The 22,882-nt window shown below is 35.0% G+C and overlaps 1 protein-coding gene across 4 annotated transcripts in view; it reads left to right on the top strand.

Annotated features, from left to right (window-relative positions):
• The window catches only part of PIEZO2 (piezo type mechanosensitive ion channel component 2), a 505,350-nt gene that overhangs the window by 230,302 nt on the left and 252,166 nt on the right, over positions 1-22,882 (top strand). For all 4 annotated transcript variants that reach the window (XM_078153522.1, XM_020985555.2, XM_078153521.1 and 1 more), the window contains exon 4: positions 18,664-18,706. In XM_078153522.1, the coding sequence (XP_078009648.1) occupies positions 18,664-18,706 (43 nt within the window). The remainder of the gene's footprint in view (positions 1-18,663; positions 18,707-22,882) is intronic.

The raw sequence follows: 22,882 nt of genomic DNA, 5'->3' as shown, positions 1-22,882 counted from the left end.
ATGATCTCCTATCCTTAAAGGGAAAAGCAAAACAAAACAAAAGCAAAAGCCCCTTTGTAAATAGCTTTACCGAAAAATATTTATCACATGGGCCAAGTGAAGCTAGACTATGGGCCTGGGAGTCAGCAATGTTTGTACCTAATTTATCTTACTTAAGTCTACCTACCTTAATGGCCTCCTTCCAGAATGATTTACTTATATCTCTCCATTCCTTTCCCTGTTCACCTTTCCTCACTCTTGTTCTGAGGAAATTACAGTAGTTATTATTTCTAAAGTACTTAGATCATGACAACTTTTATATAAGTACTCAATATCTTTATCTCTTAAAAATACTTTACTGGAATCGTATTTACTATATATATTTATACTTACTGTATGTATACTATATGTATAGGTATTTACTATATGGTATTTACTATGAAAGTTAGTGAAATCATGAATTACTTTAATAAACTGAACTTATTTAAAATTTTAATAAATAGTTCACATTATACAATAGACCAACATTACTTCAGACAACTTAACCAGAACCAATACAACACTCTTTACACACACAGCTATATAATAAGCAGTAGAGTTTTTAAAAAAAATGCACTTTCTGTGTTCCACTCCTGGAATAGCTTACTTCCACTTCAATAGAAAAAAATGTCATTTCTTCTATTTAAGTAATGAAGTCAAAAACAATATCTTTAGCAACTGGATGCCATTTCAGATAGACAGAAATCCACCTCATCAGTGAAAGAAAAATTCTATTGACTTGCTTTACTAACAATTGTTATGAATGAATAATTCTACAATCATTTCTGTCGAGAATAGAAACAGAAAACTTGAAGACTTTGTGGGGTTAGAAAGTGAATAATCACACATTTATTTGCTTGGTTATTCTTTACTTTAAAATTGTTTGATAAATTCTTTATAATAAATTACCTAAAAGAATGTCCAATTGTTTTTAAAAGATATTAAAAACACAAATGCAAAAGAGAGAGACAAAGAGACAGAGACAGAGACAGAGAGAGAGCATAGTTCATGTGGGTGGCTTGATACACATAGGTTACACGCCTACATCTTCTTGGAACATCTAGTTGGGGATATGTGACTAGAGCAAATCCTTAAAAACTTCCTTTTTTTAACCTCATAAATGTTACTTATTACATATGCAGACTCTTAATATGGAAATACTGTTCCCCTCCCTGCTCCATGAAGATCAGCAACTCATCTGCATGTGTGTATACATACTAAAGTAATGTTAATGTACTAATGATATGCTAATATAATACTAATAATTATACTACTATGCCATGCCACACCACACCACTCCATACTATATACTATACAAAACTAAACTATACTATACTATATGATAATATACTATACTAATACTTAAACAAAACTATACTATAAAATATTAAATATTTTTACTGTATATGAGTTGAGTAGACTAACATACTATACTAACATAACACTAATAGTTATACTGTGCTATACCATCCCATCCCATCCCATCCCATCCTATGCCATACTATACTATATTATAAATGCTTATATCTATACTATACTTATATTACATTATACTTTACCAGCCTTTAGAGGGTATTAATATGTATATGTACTTTATTTAAAGTGATGAAAATAAGCAAAGAAATTCTGGTAGTGGTCAACGAAACTCAGAAAGTTCTTAGATTTTAGATAGAATGCCTAGAACTTTACGCAAAACAAGTTCTCCTTTTTGCTATGTCCATGAGTGGAAAATAGACTATCTTGAGCATAAGGAAATAAAACTTTATAATAATCCAGTTCATATTTTGAATATTATGCATTTCTGGCAACCATCTATTCTAGTCCAGATATCATGAGAATAGCTAGCATCCTTGGTGTTATGTTCATCTGAGGTGCAAGGATCAAACTGGCTACAGAGATTAACTTCAGTTTTTCAGGGATCAAGGATATGTAAATATTTGTGTATGAATACTCGTATAGCTATCTATCTAAACTCTCACTTGGGAGTGGGCATTTTAGTATTCTTGTGAGTATTGGTATTGGAAAATATTAAAAGTATTGGAAAAAAGTAGTAAAACTCAGACTTAATAGTGCAATAAGTTCTAAGTAGGCTATTAAATACCTACAGTATTCTGAGTTGCTTTGACATCTCTTAGAATTTCTTTGATGATTATTATCCCTATAATTTTCCAATGTCATGCCACACTTTTTAATACTATTTCTTGCATTCAATTCCGAGTCTCCAAGTGGGAAGTTAGGTGAGATGCTCAAACACACCACATAAACAAGAGTATTTTCTGTGGACCAGATTTATACTGCAGCTGTGGTTAATGCTAGGAGTGTTTACATAAAGGCTGATGCATGGACAGGTTCTCAACAACAGCTGGGGAGACTGCAGTCAGCCAAAACCTCAATGAAGTGCAGTAAATCTTTTTAGTCACTGCTGAAACAAACTAAGAACCTTTTTCTCCCATTAGTGAATCCGAATTAAACCATTAAACAGGGGTGAAGGTGAAGTACTGTAAAATTTCAGCACAAAAGGAAAGAGAACATTTTAGCTTTTGAGAAATTCGCCGAGCCTCACATACACACTGCAGCTTTCATTGCAATGTGTTTCATAGGCTATTTACAAAAATAAAATCTCTGCTTTGAATTAGAGTGAGAAGAGAGACATTTTAGCCAGGAAAAATGGAGAAATATATGCCCTGAGGAAGATTTCCACATATCTCTAAAATTCTCTGACAAAGAGAACCTCTGTTTCCCTCTTTGAAAGCAGAATGTTTGAAAGGGTATTTGTTTTGAAAGAGGGTAGAATGATTGTGGTACAGGGAATTGATGTATTCAAAATACAATGCATCAATTTCATTTTCTCCTTTTTTCCAACTAAATAATGAATAATTTTTATTTTTAAATATTTAGGACCTGATAAAATGAATTCCTAATGATATTAAAAGACACAATTATGTTGTCATCACACCTAGTGTTTATAAAGTTAGAAAAATACACTACCAAGATGGTATTTGACTTTTGATGAAGATTCCAAAGACTGTAACACATTGTGAATTATTTTTTATTCTTTGAACATATTGAACCACTGTACTGTTTTAAAATGACTATTTCTGTCCTAAAGGCAAAATATATCTATAGTACTATTATATGATAAGCACTGATTTATTTTTTAGTCGCTTTAAAATGGAATACTAAACTATTTATGGTTTATCCCAGGAAAATACATCTACAAACACTGTTGTTACTAGTAGACTGATTTAGAACTAATATACTGGCCAGTGTTTAAGAGAAGACTATTGCTTAAATTATTTACATTTTAATGAAATAGTCTGGTTCTGTAATATGGGGTCAACATTGGCATATCCAGTCCCTGCTTAAAAGCCATTGATTTCCTTTGTAGGGCTATCCAGCTAGGTGTTAGAGAAATATTTGTAAAACAGAATTCTTAAATGGTCAAGCTATATTTATTCCTTTGAGTCCAAGTCAGAATCAGAAATAAATATCCTTGAAACATCCCTTTTTCTCACTTTTCTTTAAAGGGAATTACAAAACATTTTTTGTTTGTTTTTATCACATGACATTGTGTAATCAAAAGATCACTGGACTAGAAGTTAGGTACCTTATCATGGCTTTGCAATCTGCTTGATGTCAGGAAAGTCACTTTACCTTTATGGGTCTCAGTTTCAGAGTTATTATGAAGATAAAATGAGATAATTCTTTCAATGCACTTTGCAAACTTTAAAGTGTTATATAAATGATAATTATTGTTATTGTTATTATTATACTAGATGATCACTTTTAGCTTCAAACTCATATTTTTAAAAGGGATTTTCCTGAAATCTTTGGACAAAAATTTTATCAGTTTGTAACTAGTTAGCTTTATACTTAACTAATACAAAGTTAAGATGTGTCTAAATTCATTTTGTGTCTGTAGAGTACTGCTGAATGGAATTTTCAGTTTACACCTGTCATATACTTTCACTGAGCCAAGGATGGAATCAGAGGAGGAAAGTGGGTTGGAATAAATTTGGGAAGATACATTTACTTTCAATGATCCTAAGTGGCTTCCTATCACCATAACCAATAATTTTAAGGTCAATATTTTCCTGGAGATGCAAGATGACTGTGAATCATGGAACACTAATACCTCAAAGAAGTTGCATATGAACCAAAGTGAATTATAAAGGCATATCATATGGAGAGGTTTAAACATAACCAGCAGAGAATTAGATGTAACAATGATACAAAATGCATCAAGGGCATATATGACAGGAAAAGAAAGTCCGAGGATATGTATGTAGTGAGAATAAGGAATATACAAGACAGTCTGTTGAAAGCTCCCAATGTATTGGATGGATCCTCTATAGAAAATAGAGAAAAGAATTGTCCTCTTCAGATCCATTTCACTTTTAAGGGAGGAATTTCATCTAGATAATAATTAGGCCAAATAGAAGATGAATTAAAGAGTGTCTTCCCTGAAGTTTAAGTCAGCAGAAAAGTTTGTGGGAAGTAAGCAGTATCAGTTTAGATTCTTTGGTGTGACACTACAGAAAACTGCAAAGATAAGGAGTTTTATGGACTGAATAAGAAAAATTTATTGTAATTTTCTGTGTGTGTGTGTGTGTGTGTGTGTGTGTGTGTGTGTGTGTGTGTGTGTATGAGGAGGGTGGTAGCATTTATGTAAAATTCAGAATGTAAGATTTACTGACTTTTTTTCCTTTAAAGAGAGTTGAAGTTGCCACGCATTGTTAAAATATGTATTGAATATTCCAAACGGTAATATTTGAAAATTTCACTCTGCCAAGAAGTTAGTCAGACATTCTTTTCTGTGCATGTAATGCTAATAATGAGTGTATATATTATATATCAGTAAAGATCATAATTAGAAAGAAAAATGTTTGGCTGTGACAACAACTGCTTTACATCAAATTCTCTCAAACAGGCCTTATGGAACCTTTAGGATATCATCTCCTTTCCACTCTGATCTCCTGTGATGCCTGTTATGCTTTAAACAGACAAGGACAGCTCTTCATATGAATCTCTGCTTCTATCCAATTTCAATTCTCTGCCAATAAATCAGAATCCCTAAGGATGCTTTTATTCAGGGCCATGAACTCAGTTCAAACTTTGTACAAATCTCCATTATAAAAAAAAATTACTCATCCCTCATTTTAACTCCTAGAGTTGAAAGGCTGACCAGATAACAGAGCTTTGGAAATAAAACTGCTGTTAGTCACTAATCCATGGGGAAAACAGATGATGCAAAAGGAAAGACATTCCGGAAGCGTGCTGTTTGCCTTCTTCTACCGTATTTGACCCAGGTGCCCTGAAAGAATGTCTTTCCATTAATCCGCATGGAACATCAATGAGAATGAATGAGAGACATGAGTGGATGAAAAATACATTTGACTCACATAAAGACAGATTGCATAATTTTGCCATTTTGATACTGAATAATAGCCTATTTATTTATATTAAAACTTGATGACATAGAGTACTTTGCAACAAAGTAACTAAGTGAATAAAATTTCTGGTTAACTGAGAGTTAGGAAGAAAAGGTTTCTTTCACTGCTTGTTGGAAATATTTATAAATTGTATTATGCTGGCATTTTGTTGCCTCAATCAATCAAACGTACTGAACATAATAGAATCTTTGTTCATTTAGAAACTATTAATGTCTCAGAGTAATGATATTGAATGTCAATTATCATAATATGGAATTGTAGTTGTAAAAGCTACAATTCAGAAGTGGCCAAGGCTGGCTAGAAATTCTAATAAAAACTAAAGGGATCTTATTAGTTATGTTAGAGAAAGGAAGAAAATTGTATAATGATAGGACAACTGTTCGTGGGGAATGGGAAGATAGTGGGGTCGAGCTATAATCTAGCTGCTTAATTCTAATTCCCGACAAAATTCTAGTACAGATTACTAAAAGAATAATTGGTGCCCCTCCAGAAAAACAAGCAGTTATTGCAAAGTTTAGCAAAGCAGATAGAGAGCCGGCCTTAAAATCATGAAGAAATATGTTTAAGTTTGACTCCTATACCTTCTTGGGCAAGTCACTTCACCTCTTGGCACTGAAAGCTGTCTTCACAGATAATAACCTGAAGGGCAGTTGAGTGGAAACTCAACAGGAATTGTCTTTAGTGGTTCTCAACATTTGGTCCAGGGATCCCCAAGACATTTTAGGGGATCTGAGAGTTCAAAATTATTTTCGTAACAATACTAAAATATTTTAATTTCTAATATGGTAAATACTCATAGCTACAACCCACATAAATGAAAACTCTTTGAAGGATCTTAAATAATTTTTAAGAATGAAAAGGAGTTTCTAGATCATGAGAAAGTTGATTCATTGAGGACTCCTACTCTATTCCAATCAGTATCAATCAATTTGACATGATAGGGGTAGTGATTATAATTTCTATATATTTGGTCCCAGAGCTGGGAGCTACAGATGGCAAGATCACTTGCATAATCATAGGAAGCCTGTTAGAGGCCCTCTACTCTGTTTTTCCTTGTCATGATGACCAAGTCCAGTGTGGCAAAGGTGACTCAACTACACAGGAAGTCCCCCGAATTTATTTTTGTACCTCCAGACAATTCTCTCTTGTCCATCATGAGCAGGTGTCCATCTTATGACCACCCTATGACCACCTAGTCAGTGAAGATATTCCTTGCTTCACCCAACTCATAACCTTGCTGACAGATCATTTTTGCTTATGCATCATATGTCAATCAATGGAATTATCCTGTAATTGGTATAGCTGTTCTTGAATGTCTAGGTATCTAACCCTATAAAAATAGGGTACTGGAAGGAGGGGGCATTTCAGGTTGTGAGGAAGATCTGAAGTCCACTTCATTAGAGGGGACCATAGACCCCTCGAATGAACTAAAATACCATTGGCTCACAGTTCTGCCTCAGTCCTTCTTATTGTAGGTTGAATAATTTTTTTCACCATATCCAAAGCTTTGAGAACTACTATTTTACATCAATCAAATCACAGCAACAATTAAAAAAAACATTCAGGAGAAGGTGCCCAGCAGATAGGTGGTGACAGGGACTGAATGCATAAATTTGGGAGTCATTTTTATGGAATTGGGTAGGATGCATGGGATCTGATGAAATGACTGAGACAGAATGTAAAGAAAGAAGAAAAGAGAGCCCAGGACATAGCCCTGAGGTACATGGGCATCATGTAATTTGGAATGTTTGCAAGGGAATTTTTCTGCAGTTCTTTCCAGTTCTGAGAGTCTATGATTTGGTGACACATGCAGGGTATCCCAAAAATCTTAGTGAGTATTAAGCTTTAAAAGGTAAAGCTCTTAAAGCTTAATACTCCACTAAGACTTTTGGGATACCTAGTACATTAATTGTCTACTATATACTAGTCAGAAGGAAAGGCATACCCATATAAACAAGGTACTGTTTCTATCTTCAAAGACTTTATGATGTAGTAGATTAACATGCCTCTTGGCCAGCCTTCCTGAGAGAGAAGCACTACATTTTTTTCCCCCTATCAACTCTCTATATCACTTTTGTACCCCTCCATTAGAAACAAAATTATTATAGGGAAAAAAGTTTGTGAGTACCCTTTCTATTCTTTGATGGTATAATACATGAAGAAAGCTGGAGGTATAATGAATATATTATTGAATTGGGACTCAGGAAGATCTGAATTCCAATTATACCTCATATTTACAAACTGTGTGACCGTGGCAAGTCACTTAACCTCTCTTACCCTCAGTTTCCTTATTCTTAATATCCCTAATAAAGTAGGGATAATAATAGTCCTCATAGAATGATTTTGAGGATCAAATAGGATGATACATATGTGTGTGTGCATACACATATATATATATCACTTTGCGATGCTTAAAGCACCAAATAAATGCTAGCATTTATTATTACATTGAAAAATGAAAAGTTGACTATTCCTCAACATAAAGTTTATGTTTTATTGTGGGGAGCAAAGATAGAGGTGATTTTACACACACACACACACACACACACACACACACACACACACACAGATTTGGTGTAGATGTAATATCTTTATTCCTAATTTGTGATGAATGTATATTTTAATAAAATTTTTCAAAAGGTATGGGAGGAAGCCTATAAATACAGTTTCCCACTTGAATTTTGAGCTATTCAGTCCATTATTTGTTCTCACTTTGGAATTTGCTTATGCAGTAAAGATGAGAAAGACCAACAATAAATTAAATATGCTGAATTAGCTTTTGTCTTGAAATACAGGTCCTGTGATTTATACAGGAAAATCTCTGGGGGTGAGGAAAGGGATAAAGTTAAATAATTTTCCTTTCTCATTTGTTCCCTGATTCAGTTTTTCTGTAAGTACTGACACTATTTCCTTGGAGGCTCCTTTTGATAGAAAGGTAAAAGGAAAAGAATGAAAAGAAAATTGTCTAAGGCAGTATAATAAAAGCATTCATTCCTACTGAAAACAAATCAAAGTCATTTAAAACAATGCATTTTATTACAACAAAACTCAGGTGAAGGTAACACTTTAAGCCTGGAAAGAAGCCAATTAAAATATATTGGGAATTGAGCCTTTATTTAAGACTAAAATATCATGAGTTGTATAAAAATATGCCATTTCTTTTTGTGAAATTAACCACAGAATCATCATATTTAATTGCTACATGGGGGCAAGATGACATTATCAAGACTCTTTTGACAGGAAGTCTATGCTACCCTCTTCCACACAAACAAATAAAAGTGTCTTCTGATATATGTCTATAACCATGTCAGGGAAAATAGGACCAAGGTGGGAATAAAGTCTTGTCTACAAGTTTAGTGCTTTTGGTTTTCTCCTCTGCCATGGCATTCCTTATCCATTATGTTGCTTACTATTATTTGGGGTTTTCATTTTTACAAAATAAGAATGACAATTGAATTCAGGAAATTGTTTTTATTTCCTAATTGTTTATTTAATAACTAACACAATTAAGGGGAAAACTACTTTGAACTAAAAGTCACCAGTAGATGAATTATTCCATCCACTTGATCCTTTGGAGGAGAGGTACTGGGGCCCCATATAGTCCATGGTGCAGTGGAAAGAACTCTGTCGTTTGCTGAGGTCAGAGGACATGGCTTCAACTTTTACTTCTGATGCTCACAACCTTTGTGATTTTGGACAAATCACTTGACCTCCCCAGTCTTCAATTTCCTCATTTGCAAAAATGACAAAGTTGACTTAGGTGGCCTCTGAGTTCTGTTCCGCCTCCTCCTACTTGTATTCTTTGATTCTTGAATGTTGAAAAGTCACAAATAAAAGCTGTTTTCCTTGCGTGTATAAAATGCCATCCCTCTGAAAAAGGAGTCTTCCACTGCCTTACTGGCTGGCATCGCATATGAACAAAATGGAATGTGCACTACTTTCCTCAAATAGTGAGAGAAAATAAATGATGTCTTGATTGGCAAAAGGAGAAGTACCTAGAAACAGTTCATTAGATAACTTTAGGATGGCATAATTATAACCTGCCCACTTACTTTAAACCACCAATTTAAACTAGCCATGCTTTTTATTTCTTTTGGTCTAATTCTGTTCTGCAGACATGCACCCTTTGGGACCTGGAAGAACTGAACAGAAGCTTTGCTCTTTTGGCACAATTAGAGATGACATGATTTCCTGATATTCTATTCAAGTTAATATCTGCCAGTTTTTTTTGTCATTTTTGTCATTTTTTTTAGGATTAAAATCATAACAACCTGAGTGTTAGTAATAATATTTGGCAAGTTCTTCACATAGGATTCAAAATCGAAAAAGTGAAAATACTCCCAAGTTTAGTCTTAATGTACATTCTCTTTCTTAAAAGAACATTAGATAAATTTTGGTTAAAAAAATTAAAAGGAAAAGAATTACTTCATGTAAACTGAGTATGGCCAAAGCAAATCAGACAACAAAAGAAATAGTGTGTTCTTGCTCCCAAAGATTGGATCTTTGGGTTTATCAAACACTAAATTACTATGGTCATTTACTATTGTGTTTTGTGTACCTAATCTATCCCACTGATCTAACACCATTTCTTAGCCAATACCCAAGCGTTTTGATGATTATCACCTTGGAATATAGTTTGAAACCTAGTACTGCCAGGCCACCTTCCTCCACTTTTTTTGTCATTTATTACCTTGACATTCTTGACCTTTTGTTCTTCCAGATTAATTTTGTTATTTTTTCTAGCTCCATAAAATACTTCGTTGGCAGTTTGATTGGTATGGCAATAAATAAGTAAATTAAATTTAGGTAGAATTTACTACAAAAGAAAAGCCAAACCTTATCACTACAGATTTTTCATGGCATTATTCAACTCTGTGTCTCACTCTTTTTTCCTCATCTTTCTCGTCTCTATCTCTTTTTACTTCTTTCATTCTTTTTCTCTGTTCCTCCTCCTTCTTCTTCTTCTTCATCTCCTCCTCCATCTCTCTCTTTCTCTCTGTCTCCATCTCTCTCTTTCTGTCTCATTTATTCCTTTGTTTCTTGTCATCCCATAGCATGTAATGAAGGAACTACCTGTAACTCTTATTCAATAGACATATTAGTCAGAACCCATAAAGAATGTAAGGACTTCTCCTGATTTTGAGGTTAAACCTTGTTAAAAGAAAACTAAGACCCTGAACAGAAGCTTTTAAATGTGGAGTCCTATGCAAGTACAACAAAAGGTTGTTGTTGTTGTTGTGTTTGTCCTTCATTCTCGAAGAGGACCATGACATTAAGGAGATGGTGACATGACTTGCAATTGACTTTGATTGGAGTGAAGGAGGGCTGTGCAAGGTCACCAGCCTCATTTTCTCCTCCAAAGCCATCTGAGTCCAGTGGCCAGATATTTATCAGGATGACTGGAGATGGTCCAGGATGCAATGGGACACCCTGGCCCTCTTAAGCTCTGAGCAAGTAGGGCCCAAAAAATAACCATTAAGTGGTGCTTGGGCTGGGACCTATTGTTGTCCAATCTATGAGCTCCAGAATGAATTGGGTTTAAGGCTTGGTCTTTGAGAAAAAAATCTAGCCAGTAAACCCCAGAGAGAAGAGGGGGAGGAAGAAGGAGAAGACTAATTGTAGGAAGCAGATCTTCTATATGATACGTGTATAGCAAGAGACAAGGTTGGAAGTTGAAGCTGTGAATTAGACAAGGAAGTATTCATACCAGAGAAGAAATCTACAGGGCTTCTGATGATTCATTGAGAATAGCCTCCAATTGAAGTACCTTGCTAAATTCCAAGTCTTGTTTATTCTGGCTTCACAATATTTAATACCTATCCCCATGGATGATCACAACAACCTTATTTTGAGCTCATATTACCTCTTTCCTGAACTATTACAGTAGTTTCCTAGAAATGCACTGACGTGTTTGGAACACCTTTTTATTATACTGACTGAACTGACAAATGTTTATTTTATTCATCTATTTATATTGCTTTAAATCTTCCAAAGAAAAAATTAGAACTTTTGCTACCACAACACCAGTGTTGTTGTAGCATCAATATAATGCATAAGAGCCAGCTTCATTTTTCTTCATGTTTGTCTAAAGGAGGGTACAGGACTTTCTGAAGAGTTGCATGAGGTTCTATGATAACAAATTGGCCTGTTCTGTTCTAATAATTCACCTCTGAAATTACAGTGGTTAGTTTAAGCACCTATTATTGGTTAAATTGCTCACTTCTAAAATGAAGGAGATGATGGTTTCCTGTACTCTACTTTTGACAACACCTGGGCATTGCCTTTTTAAATATTAACAAATTGAATTGTGTCCAGAGAACCATGACTAGGATGGTCAGAAGGCTGACGACTATGTGATATAATGATAGCTAACAAGAATGAGGGAGTATTAGCCTGGAGAAGGGAGGGAAGAGGAGAGGTATCAATTATGTGAAGGATTGTCATGTGAAGAGAGATTAAATGTGTCTTCAGTGGGCACAAGAGGAGAGAACTAGGAGCAGTGCACAGAAGTGCCAAAGAGGCAGATTTCAGTTCAATAGGAGGAAAAAGCTTCCTCAGATCAACAAATTAGAGCTGGCTCAAAGTGGAAGAGCTACTTACAAAGGTAAGAAATTCCACGTCACTGGCACTCCTCATGCAGAGGATGAGTAACCACCTGTCAGGAATGTTATAGAAGAGATTCTGAGCAGGAATGTGTTTAACTAAGTAGCTGCTGATTCTCTTTTCAATTCTAAAATTCTGTGAATCTGAAAAACTCAAAAGCACCTTAGTTTTTCCAAGAATGCCTCCCCTTACTCCTTTACTAGGGGAGGGAGTAGGAGTGGGGTCTCTGAGTATGGAACAGTGCATATACCATTATATTAATTTGCTGTTTTAATTAGTTTGCTGATTTTTTTTTCTTCTAGTTTAAACAAATTTCTTTGTAATAAAGACTGATTTTGAGAGAAGAGACAGAGGAATGTAAGGGGAAACATAGGTGATATAAAAAGATAGCAATAAAAACCAAACAACATGTTACAGAGGCAAGAGAGAAAAAAAAAAACATTGCTCTTCCCTCATAAAATCTGACTCTCCTATTCATATGACAGAGCAGTTCAACATGTGGTAAAAATGTAGCTCCTTTGATTGGTTGTACAAATATTTTTCCTTCAATAATAAAAAAATAATAAAAAGATGTTAATACAACTTCTGGCAGAACAGATGTAGGTCCTGAGAAATTTCCAGATGTTTTCAATGAGGACTGTTTAGTGACCAGTGTCATGTGCCAGTCAGCATGTTTAACCACCTGGCAACCCCTGGCAGTCAATGAAAAATCTTTTATTTTTATAGTGGTAAGCTGGCCATCATCCAACAGTTCTAGGAGGTTAGCATTTGTTCTGATTTTTAGAAAAGCAGAGAAGCAGTATAGGAAGACATTGAATGAACTCACGTTCTGATGGATCTCAATGATGAAGAGATGATTACCAAACCTTATTATTCAGCCTAAAATTGGTGTTTGATTAATATGTTGCCTAAATTAACAGTAATTTTAACCAATTATCAGACTCTTTTCTTCTCTGGTGACTCATTTTGTCAAAGGAATGACCTTGGCTTTTCAAAGGCTGTGTCAGCACAGCACAAGATTCGGCAAGTTCTATACATTTGGAAAGGTTTCAAGTGTGAGTCAAGAAACAGACTGTGCCTGCTGTCTGAGGACCAGCCTAGCAAAGTATTGTAGTATGATCACTAGCTGATGAAATCTTTGACTGTGATCATCTTTTAGAGACAGAAAAATGTAAAATGGCCCTCAGTCTTGCACTGGCCCCATTCTGAGGACCTGTATGCCACATCCTTCTTCAAGAGGCTTTTCCTGATGCCCTCAATTGTTCTTGCCCTCTCCCAATCATGTTTATTTTATATAATGCTCTCTCTTAGTTTTCTTCTAATCTACCTGATTGTGCCTTCCCAGTATTCTTTCCGGGATCATCATATATTTCTTGCCACTATACATATGTATAGTGGCACTAGGACTCTCCTTGGACCTCTCCATTTTAAGCCTGGGAAACAGCTTGTACAACTGTACAAAGGTGGGAGATTGAGACTAGACAACAAGTCCTGTTTGCCTGGGAAGTTAGGAAGCCACTGAAAATTTTTGAACAGGAGAGAATGACATGGTGACAGCTGTGCCATAGGAAGACAACATTTGCAATCGTATTAGAGGAGAGAAAAAAAAGGGACAAGACAACTAATTAAGACTATTATGATAATCTAGGTCACTAGTAATGAGAACCTCAACTAGTGTGTTAGCAATGTGAATGGAGAGGAGGGAAGATGTAAGATCATAAGGTCACAGATTTTTAGTCTGAAGGGACCTCTGATGTCATCCAACCCCCTTACTGGAGAAATGAAGGCCCAGAAAGAGCCTTGCACAAAGTTAGGCAGGTGGTCTGTAAAAGAAAAAAAAAAAGTCAGAATTTTTCCTCACTTACTAGTAAAAGCTTTTTTCACTGTGTTAACTTTGTAATGCCAATAAATGCAACTGAATTTGAGGGAATGTGTCAATATATATTGAGGTTACCAGGCTGGATGACTATCAGGGTGGAGGTTTACTTAAAAAAAAAATAATCAAGGTTGGTGCCAGAAGACTGAGAGGCAGAGAACTCACTTCTTTATTAATACTATGCATTTTTTCGGTATGCAAGCCTGTCAGTTAAAATATGCTTTAACTTGGTCAAAATATGTTATGAAAATATTTTAATTCCTAGCCAAAGTATGAATATCCAGACATTCTTAATGTTTAGTGGAGGAAGAAACAGCATCCATATTCTCATAGAAATATAATAAATACCACCTGGGTAAAAGAAGTAGAACATAGAAATGAAAAGATGGGAAATATTTCATAAGCCTTGTACAGAAGCATGATATACTAATTATGAGACTCTAATTATCCCAGCATTTGCTGGAACTCTGTCTCTTAACCAAAAGCAGTAGCTGATAATTTCTTAACTCATCTTACTGATAATTTCATCCTCCAAAAAGCTGAAGAAACCATCAAAGGGAACTGTTATTCTGGATCTTATTTTATGAATAAAGAAGAATAAGTTTTTAAAATCCAAATAATATGGACCTTTTAGAGGGTGAGTGTACATACCTCTTAAAATTTGTTATAAAGGAGAGAAAAGCCAAACATAATCCGATTCACACCCTAGATTTTTGGAGAGCAGATTTAAAATATTTAGAGAATGAATAGATATATATGGCACTCCATGAACTAAAATCCTGCATGGAGGAGAAGCTATCAAAAGTGAAATTTTGAGTTAACAACTAGAAATAATTCCAAAGAAAAAGAAAAGAAGTTGTTGGTATACACCAATGTGGATACACAAGGAGTTCCCCTAGAAACTTAGAAAGCCATCAAGAAAGAGCAGGCCATGCAACAACAACAGCAAATTATGAAATATTCGTGTAAGAAAAATTATAGGGCAATAAAGCTCAGAATAAGCTGAGGGTGACGGGAAATGCTAAGGATAACAAAAATGGATTTCTATGATGGAGAAACAAGGAGGATTGAAGAAGGGAATGACTATTGTTCAGTTTAGCTGAAATCATGATAGCAAGAGATGTACAAAAGGCAGAACTACTAAATGGTTGTTTTGCTTCAGTTTTCTTTGGCAGAAGAATCTTTTAACTAGAAAAGTCAGGGAAATGGTTTTAGAAAGTTGACTCTCAAGAAAAAGAGATAGAGAGATTAAAAAAAAAAAGAAAGACATGTTCTTTTTGAGTGCGTATCACCAGGATCGAGTGAACTACATCCCAGGGTATTGAAAGAATTGGATGCTGTGATCACTGAGCCGTTAGAAATAATCTTTAAAAAATACTGGGGAATGGTAGGGGTACCTCAGGATCAGAAAATTTTACAAATATTTTTTCATGTTCAAAAAATGTAAAAGAAGTAGAATGTACAAACTATAAGCCAATGAGATTGACTTTGATTTCTTACAAAGTTATCAAACATATTATTAAAGAGATAGTTAAGGAACATTTTGGAAGAGAAGCTGTGGTCACAAAGAGCCAGCATGGCTTTATCAAGAATAATGATTTATTTTTTTGACAGTGTCACTAGACTGTCAGAGGAAGTCTATAGATTTGGTTTATCTAGGTGTCAGAAAAGCATTTGACAAAATCATTCGTGGTATCCTTGTAGATTTGGTAAAGAGAGGTAGATCAGATCATAATAAGATCAAGTATACTTGGATTTGATTGAATGACCAATTCCAAGAGTAGTTATTAATAGTTCAATGCCAGTTTAGTAGGAAGGCCATAGAAAAGTAGTTTGTGGATCTGTGCATGGCTCCATGCTTTTTAACAATTTTGTCAGTGACTAAGATAAAGACATATATAGTACACATGTTTTCAGAGGATACAGAATTAGAAGCCCTGATGGATAATAAAGTATCCAAAAGATCTTTATAGACTACAGCATTGACTAATCCTAATAAGATTAAATTCGAGTAAATAAATGTAATTTTAGACTTGTGTTCAGAAATTCTATTTTGGACATAGGGGAGATGTAGCTGCATGCAGTAGCAGTTTAAAAATTACACCCTAGGGCGTTTTAGAAGATGGCAGTATCAGTAGAATTCGATCCTTTTAGAAGTAGAATGAGAGGTAGTGGGTTCTCTTTAATAAGGACTCATTCTTCAAGGGAAAAAAAAACTGGATTGCCACTTGTCGGTTACTTTGTAGAGAGAATCCTTATTTAGATATGGGTTAGAATAATGAAAGGTAAGATGGTATAGTTGCAGTCCAGATAGAGTGCTGGACTTGGAATTAGGAAGTCTGTATTCAGACTCTGTCTCTGACAGCTTCTAGTTGTGTGCCTGCTAGTAAGCTTTTCTGAGCCTCAGTTTCCTCATCTGTGAAATGGTGATAATACCTTCCCTATGCAGTTGTAAGGATCAAATGATGTATCATGCTTTACAAAATTTAAAGTACTATCTAAATGGCAGTTTTTATTATGACCTCCAAGGTCATCCTTATCATTCTGTAATTCTGTGAATTGTTCTTCAAAGGATACCCAGAGAAAATGCTTTAAAAGCTAATTGAATCTGCCAGTAAAGCTCCAGAACCAGAATAACCCTCCCCAGTCCTAGTATTTCCTTACCCTACTTGACACTCTGCACTTTTTTCTAGTGAATCATAGTGCCCCAGGAGTCACTAAGTGATTAGAAAAATCAGGAAGATTTGTAGGAGAGACCTATCCAAAACATGAAACAAAGGCAGATTCCCACTTGATAGAATGACCAGTGCAGAGACCTGGTGCTATATTATTCCTCTTTGTATCTCTTCAGGGCCTAGAGCTTTAAAGAGTGAACAAGTAATATGGACTCATTTCTTATCCAGGTGTGCCATCTGGGTGTATAGAGAGGAAGTGCCAATCTAGTAAAATTGTTAAATAGGTAGCTTGCTTAATACAATGCAGAAGTCTGTGTGATTCCCTTAATCACCTTTCAACTGGCAAAATGTTACTGAATCACTATTTCTACCCTTAAACACATAGATTTCTGTTATGCTGTATTTTAACATAAATGTTTATTTTATTGAATTTTGCCATCTCTCAAACCTGAACATTAATATTAAGGTGAGCTTTAGAAAAAATAATTTTGCCAAATTCTAAGTAGTCACAGAGTCAGTTCATATTAGTATTATAAAGAATTAACTTTATCTTCCAATGGTAAAAAACACAGTAGACACATTAAAATATAGCATAGATTCTTTTCCTATTGATTTTGACATACTGCTGATAAATTCAGTTGTGATATTTTAAGTACCTTCTAAGATACATAGCACTGTGTTAGGCTCTAGGGTTGTCCAGGCAAAAACAATGAAAATTCCTTGCCTTTAAGAAGCTTACCTTCTGCTGGGGGCTGCAAATGAATGTAGATAGCAAATACCATGTAATGAAAACAAATTCAAATAAGAGAAAGCACTAACAATTGGGAGGGCAGGAAATCATGAAATTCTTGGAATATGGGTAGTTTTCATTGAAGTAAACTGAAGGAAGGTAAAGATTCTATGAGGCAGAGGGTGGGGGCACTCACCTATAAAAAAGGCATAGAGATAGAAGGATTAATGCTCTTTGAAACAGCCATTGCCTCTGGAAAACATCTGATTCAGAATAGTTAACCTAAAAAATGAGTATTATCATTACTTAATATCAGTGAAATAAAGGAGTCCTCACTGCTGGAATTCTATTCCGATACTGAGGTGCCCGTGTGTTCTTAAAGGCTATTCCAGCAGAAAACACCCCTAATAATTCCTAAGAAGTTGGAAATTCTTTGAGTAAGGGCCCAGAGAAGGCCTTTGTGTTACATTTCTGAGGAGAAATCTAATTTCAAAAGAATTCAACATTATCAGAGAACTGGCTATTAGTTAATCAGTTGTTTTCACTTCCTCCTGTCATGAAAATCATCTCTTCATATATAGAAGGGGTAATATTAGTAGAGGAAGTAGCAATACTGAAGAAATTGTGCATACCTTGAAGTATTAAAATAATTGAAGTAGTAAAGTAAACTGGATCATATTGATATGTCAAAGAATGCTCCTCAGCTTTCAAATGACATCAGTCATTAAATATATTGCCAGTTACATTAAATTTAAAATTAAAACTTAAAGAATTCAGTTATATAGTTTACATTTGCATTTTCAGTGAGTTTTATTATTTTTTTTACAAAATAATATGGATCATGTTACACTACTAGGGCCATAATTAGATTTATAGATAATTTTCAAAGTAGCCAACTGCTTTGCATCAGGAAAAACAAGGGTAGAGAGACATAACACAGTAGTGTCTTTTTTACATGATTTGACATCGTGTATCACATTGCATTTTAGAATAAGGCACTTCTGGTAGAAACTCAGACATTAAATCATTTCTTTTTTTTTTAAACTCACAATGTTATTATTACCTTATATTCAGTCTTCTTTTATTCAATCTACCATTATTTCAAAAAGATGTTAAAGTGATTTAAATAGCATTTTTAAATAATTATATCTGTTCCTCTAAGCTTTAGCAACTAATATTGTTATATAAATGGGCAGACTAATTAAAGTATGTCATAAGGTCTTAATTATCTCTTTATTGGGCTAAAAAACAAAATGAAATGTCCAACATAAAGGGTACTTAAATCAGTTTTTCTTCTTCTTTTCCTAGGCTCAACATGGGAAAAGACATTTCGTCAGATTGGCTTTGAAAGGTAACCAGTGCATTTATGATGTATACACTTCAGAGTTTTAAGGGTGATACAAGAATTGATTTGTTCAATTAGACAAAAAATAAAATATGTTACATGGGAGCAAAACTTTCTTATGTAGATGATTTGGGCCACATTTTCTTTCTTCCTCCTTCCCTTCCTCTTCCTTCTTTTCTTCCTTCCTTCCTTCCCTCTCTCCCTTCCTCCCTCCTTCTTTCTTTCTTTCTTTCTTTCTTTCTTTCTTTCTTTCTTTCTTTCTTTCTTTCTTTCTTTCTTTCTTTCTTTCTTTCTTTCTTTCTTTCTTTCTTTCTTTCCTTCCTTCCTTCTTTCCTTCCTTCTTCCTTCCATCTTCCTTCCTTCTCCTTTCTTCTTTCCTTCCTTCCTTCCTTCCTTCCTTCCTTCCTTCCTTCCTTCCTTCCTTCCTTCTCTTTCCTTCTTTCCTTCCCCTGCAATCTCAATGTTGAGAGTAACCCTCCACATGGAAATTTATTCCACTAATATAATTTATCATATATAATCTCAGTAAGTTGTCTGAGGAGCTGAGACATTAATGACTTACCCATGATCTCACAACAAATAGGTGTTTAAGTCAGGACTTGACGACTCCAAATACCTCCAATATCTTATCTGCCATACCAAATAGCCACCTATGAGAGACTAATAATGATTTACATCCAAATGAGAGAAGAAAATAGTAGTTTAATATAATTCACAAAATGGGAGGAGTTAGAATTAAGAAATGATTTGTTTAAAGTAAAACATAAAGACATTGTAGGTTATTTAAGATTTTTGATATTTATTTGCTCACCTCTATAAACTGCAATAATCTTGCTAATAATTACCCTGATCTATCTAACTTACCTCTAGGGGTAACAATTTGAAGTCTTTCCATAGTGAAACTAAGAGTATCTTAAATTCCCAAAATATGAATCCTCTTTCATTTCCTCCTTCTTCCATGAATTTTATTCCTATTGGTTTTTACCTTCTACTCATTTTCACTAAAACCATTCCTACTCTCTATTCATAGGTCTTTGTGAAGACTTATTTATTTGAAGATGTTCCATGCTGAAATATGAGGAATAGGCTCATAGCGCAAGATTTGCGTGTGTCCACATTCATTGTCTAAAAAGATAAATGAGCAGCTTAGGGATGGCATGAATGTATATCTCTGGATTCTGGCCCACCTTCTCCAAGGGAGTCTATAAGCAAGAGAAGCTAGGCAGTTGGTCCTTCCTTGATTATGGGTTTTGAGCTCGACAGAGCTTTCTAGCTTCCCCCACCAAAAAGAATATTGCTAGTCTAGGGGTACCAGTTTTGTTCATAACAAAAGCTAATTTTCTAGTTCCTACCCCTTCCTTAGCTTACACACCAACTTGGCTCCTTTGCACCAAACTGGTTGTACAAAAGACTGTCACAAATAGCAAATAGAGTAACCTCATTGATCCAAGAAAGCATCAAACAGAAAAGTTTTACAGATTAGAATAAGCCAGAAAGTATTCAAGAGGGAAAAAGTCTTCCAGTTGGAATGAGATATCTCAGCTCAAACCAAGAGAGAGGCCTTGATTTCACCCAAGGAATAGCCCCAAAGTTTCTACGGAAGCAAGCTAGATATCAGGGCAAGCTGAAGAGCTGGCTTCCCCTAAATGTCTGAAGCTTAAGATGTTATGGTATGTCTCCAAGAGAGTGTCTAGAGCCATGTTGCTTTCTCTTCCTGGCTTTGGCACAAATTCCACCCCTCACAAAGATCCAGAGTATAGCCTCAGCATTTTTTCAATCTGGAGTCAAATTAGTATAACTCATATCTCACTCCCTAATATTGCAGCCTCAGGCTTCAGTGGAGGCCCAATTACAATGGCTTCAATTACAGTAGCATCTATAGTCTTCCTCTCTCTTTTCAAATTGTTTATTACTGCCAAGGTTACCACCACTCTTCCTCTAGAGAGCTGTGAAAGTTATATTCCTAAAGTGACAACCTGATCATCTTATACCCCACTCAATAACCTCCAATGGCTATTATCTCTAAGGTCAAATATAAACTCCACTGTTTAGCATTTAAATTTCTTCAAACCTGGCTCCTTCCTCCCTTTCTGGTCCTGCTTGGTATTTCCTATTCATGGTACCCCCTCTTAAAGACTAGCTTAAATGGCACCTTCTGCGTGAACGCTTTCCTCATCCTCTCATCTATGAAGTCCCTCCTTCCCCATACTATCTTATATTTATCTGAATATTTTCTTCATATACATATGTGTGTGTTGTTTTGTCCACTAGAATTTGAATTCTTTGAGGGTGGGGATTTTTTTACTTTTATCTATCTCTAGTAAAGTGTTTGACATACAGTAAGTGCTTAATAAATACATACATATTGATTGGCTGAAATGAAAATTAATGAATATCTTTAAAGACTGTTATTTTCTAATGTGACTTCAGGATTAAATTTAGAAAACATTTTTTCTTTATGTCTAAGAACAAAATAAAATATTATGTTAGTAATAGAATTTATGTAATTCTTTAAGGCTTGGACAGCACTTTATATGTGTTCTCCTCATAATGACCATATGAAACAGGTTCTTCTATCATTTTCATTTTACATATGAGGAAACAACTTCAGAAAGGCTAAATGACTTGCCCAGGGCCACACAAGTGCTAAATATCTAAGGCAAGAACTCAGGCCCACTTTTTCCTTCCTGCTTGGCAGCCCTTCCTTGCACTAGTTTGCTTTAATTCTGATCCTAATGCAGTCATCTTGCTTGTAATTTAAAGTAGCACCAAGCTGCTGTAAAAAGTGAATCTTCTCCCAGCAGAGACATATTTTTTATTTTACGGTTATTGTTTTGTTATAGGAAAGCTGATCTTCATATTGAACTCCTATCCTGTGATTAAGATCTTCAGGTCTTGTATGTAATAAATGAAAGGCTGACACCATGCCAGTCTTAGCTAAAAGCATCTTTCCATACCAGTATCTCCTGAAAAGACAAATTGACTGAACCATGGTTACATCAGCAAAGGTAGAGCAAGATCAATATGATCTTTAAACAATTTGCCCTTGCAATCTGATGAGTAACATATTAAACTGATCTCCCCAGAAACATTTTAGGGGCCCAATATTGAAATTCCCTTGTATTGTAATTGATATAGTTGTAAGAGCAGCTTTAAAAAAAATCTGATTCAAAGGGCTACTTGTGTCCAATTATTCTTCAGAACCATACTGAAAAACTTATTTTTGTGTGTATTGATTCAGTTAGTGCCCAGGGGCATATGATGGAAATTACAAATACTCTAAAATGTGTTCTTTCTCCCAGTGGAAATAGAAAACTAATCCCTATACTTCTCATTTACATAGTTTATAAGATACACATGAACAAATCTCTACAGAAAATTCCTTAAGGGTCTTTGCTAGCATGTTACCAGCCAGTGGTTTGGACTGACTTATTCTTTCTAAATAAGCTGTTTTTCACTGAAATAAGTTACTTTCCAGATAGGCCTATGGTGAAAATAATAATAACATGTTTATGTAGTGTTTTAAGGTTCACAAAGTGTTTTCTTCACAACTACCCTATGAGGTATGTAGTACAAATATTATTTTTCCCATTTTACAGATGAGCAAGCAAGGTCAGAGAGGCTAAATGGACTGGTCTGTGTTATGCAAGTAATATGTTCACTTCTTTGTCTCACTTCATTACCTTCCAAATAATATACAGTTTTAGAAAACTTTTGTTCATATCACTTATACTACTTGCTCGACTTTGTAAACATTACTTAATCTCTGGGGGCCTTAGTTCTTCATCTGCCCGTGAGGTGGTTGGACGAGAGAGCCTATCTGTCCCCTTCCATCTCTAAATCTGTGATCCTGTGATTTCTTTCTGAGAACTGTCATCCTTTCCTTATATGCAGATCTGTCCTGTAGGTTGAAGTTAAATCCTTTCTGAATACATTTGTTCAGAATTTATATAAATGCCTTTTGTTGGGGGGGGAAGGATGATGAAAAAGAGGGGCAAAGAGAAAGAGAAAGGGAGAAAGGTTGAAAGGAGGAGAGAAAGAGATAGGGAGAGAGAAGAAGAGAGACATGAAAAGAAAAAGAAAGAGGGGAGAACAGACCAGAATTTTGGAGAAGAGAGTTTGGATAGAGTTCTGAGTTTTCTTGTATGTTCCTCAATCTTGTTGTGTGGTATGGCTCCTCTT

The sequence above is a fragment of the Phascolarctos cinereus genome, unplaced genomic scaffold (genome assembly GCF_003287225.1).
Source record: "Phascolarctos cinereus isolate Bilbo 61053 unplaced genomic scaffold, phaCin_HiC Scaffold_4;HRSCAF=312, whole genome shotgun sequence".
Classification (NCBI taxonomy): Eukaryota; Metazoa; Chordata; class Mammalia; order Diprotodontia; family Phascolarctidae; genus Phascolarctos; species Phascolarctos cinereus.
This window is presented reverse-complemented; position numbering and strand designations above follow the sequence as displayed.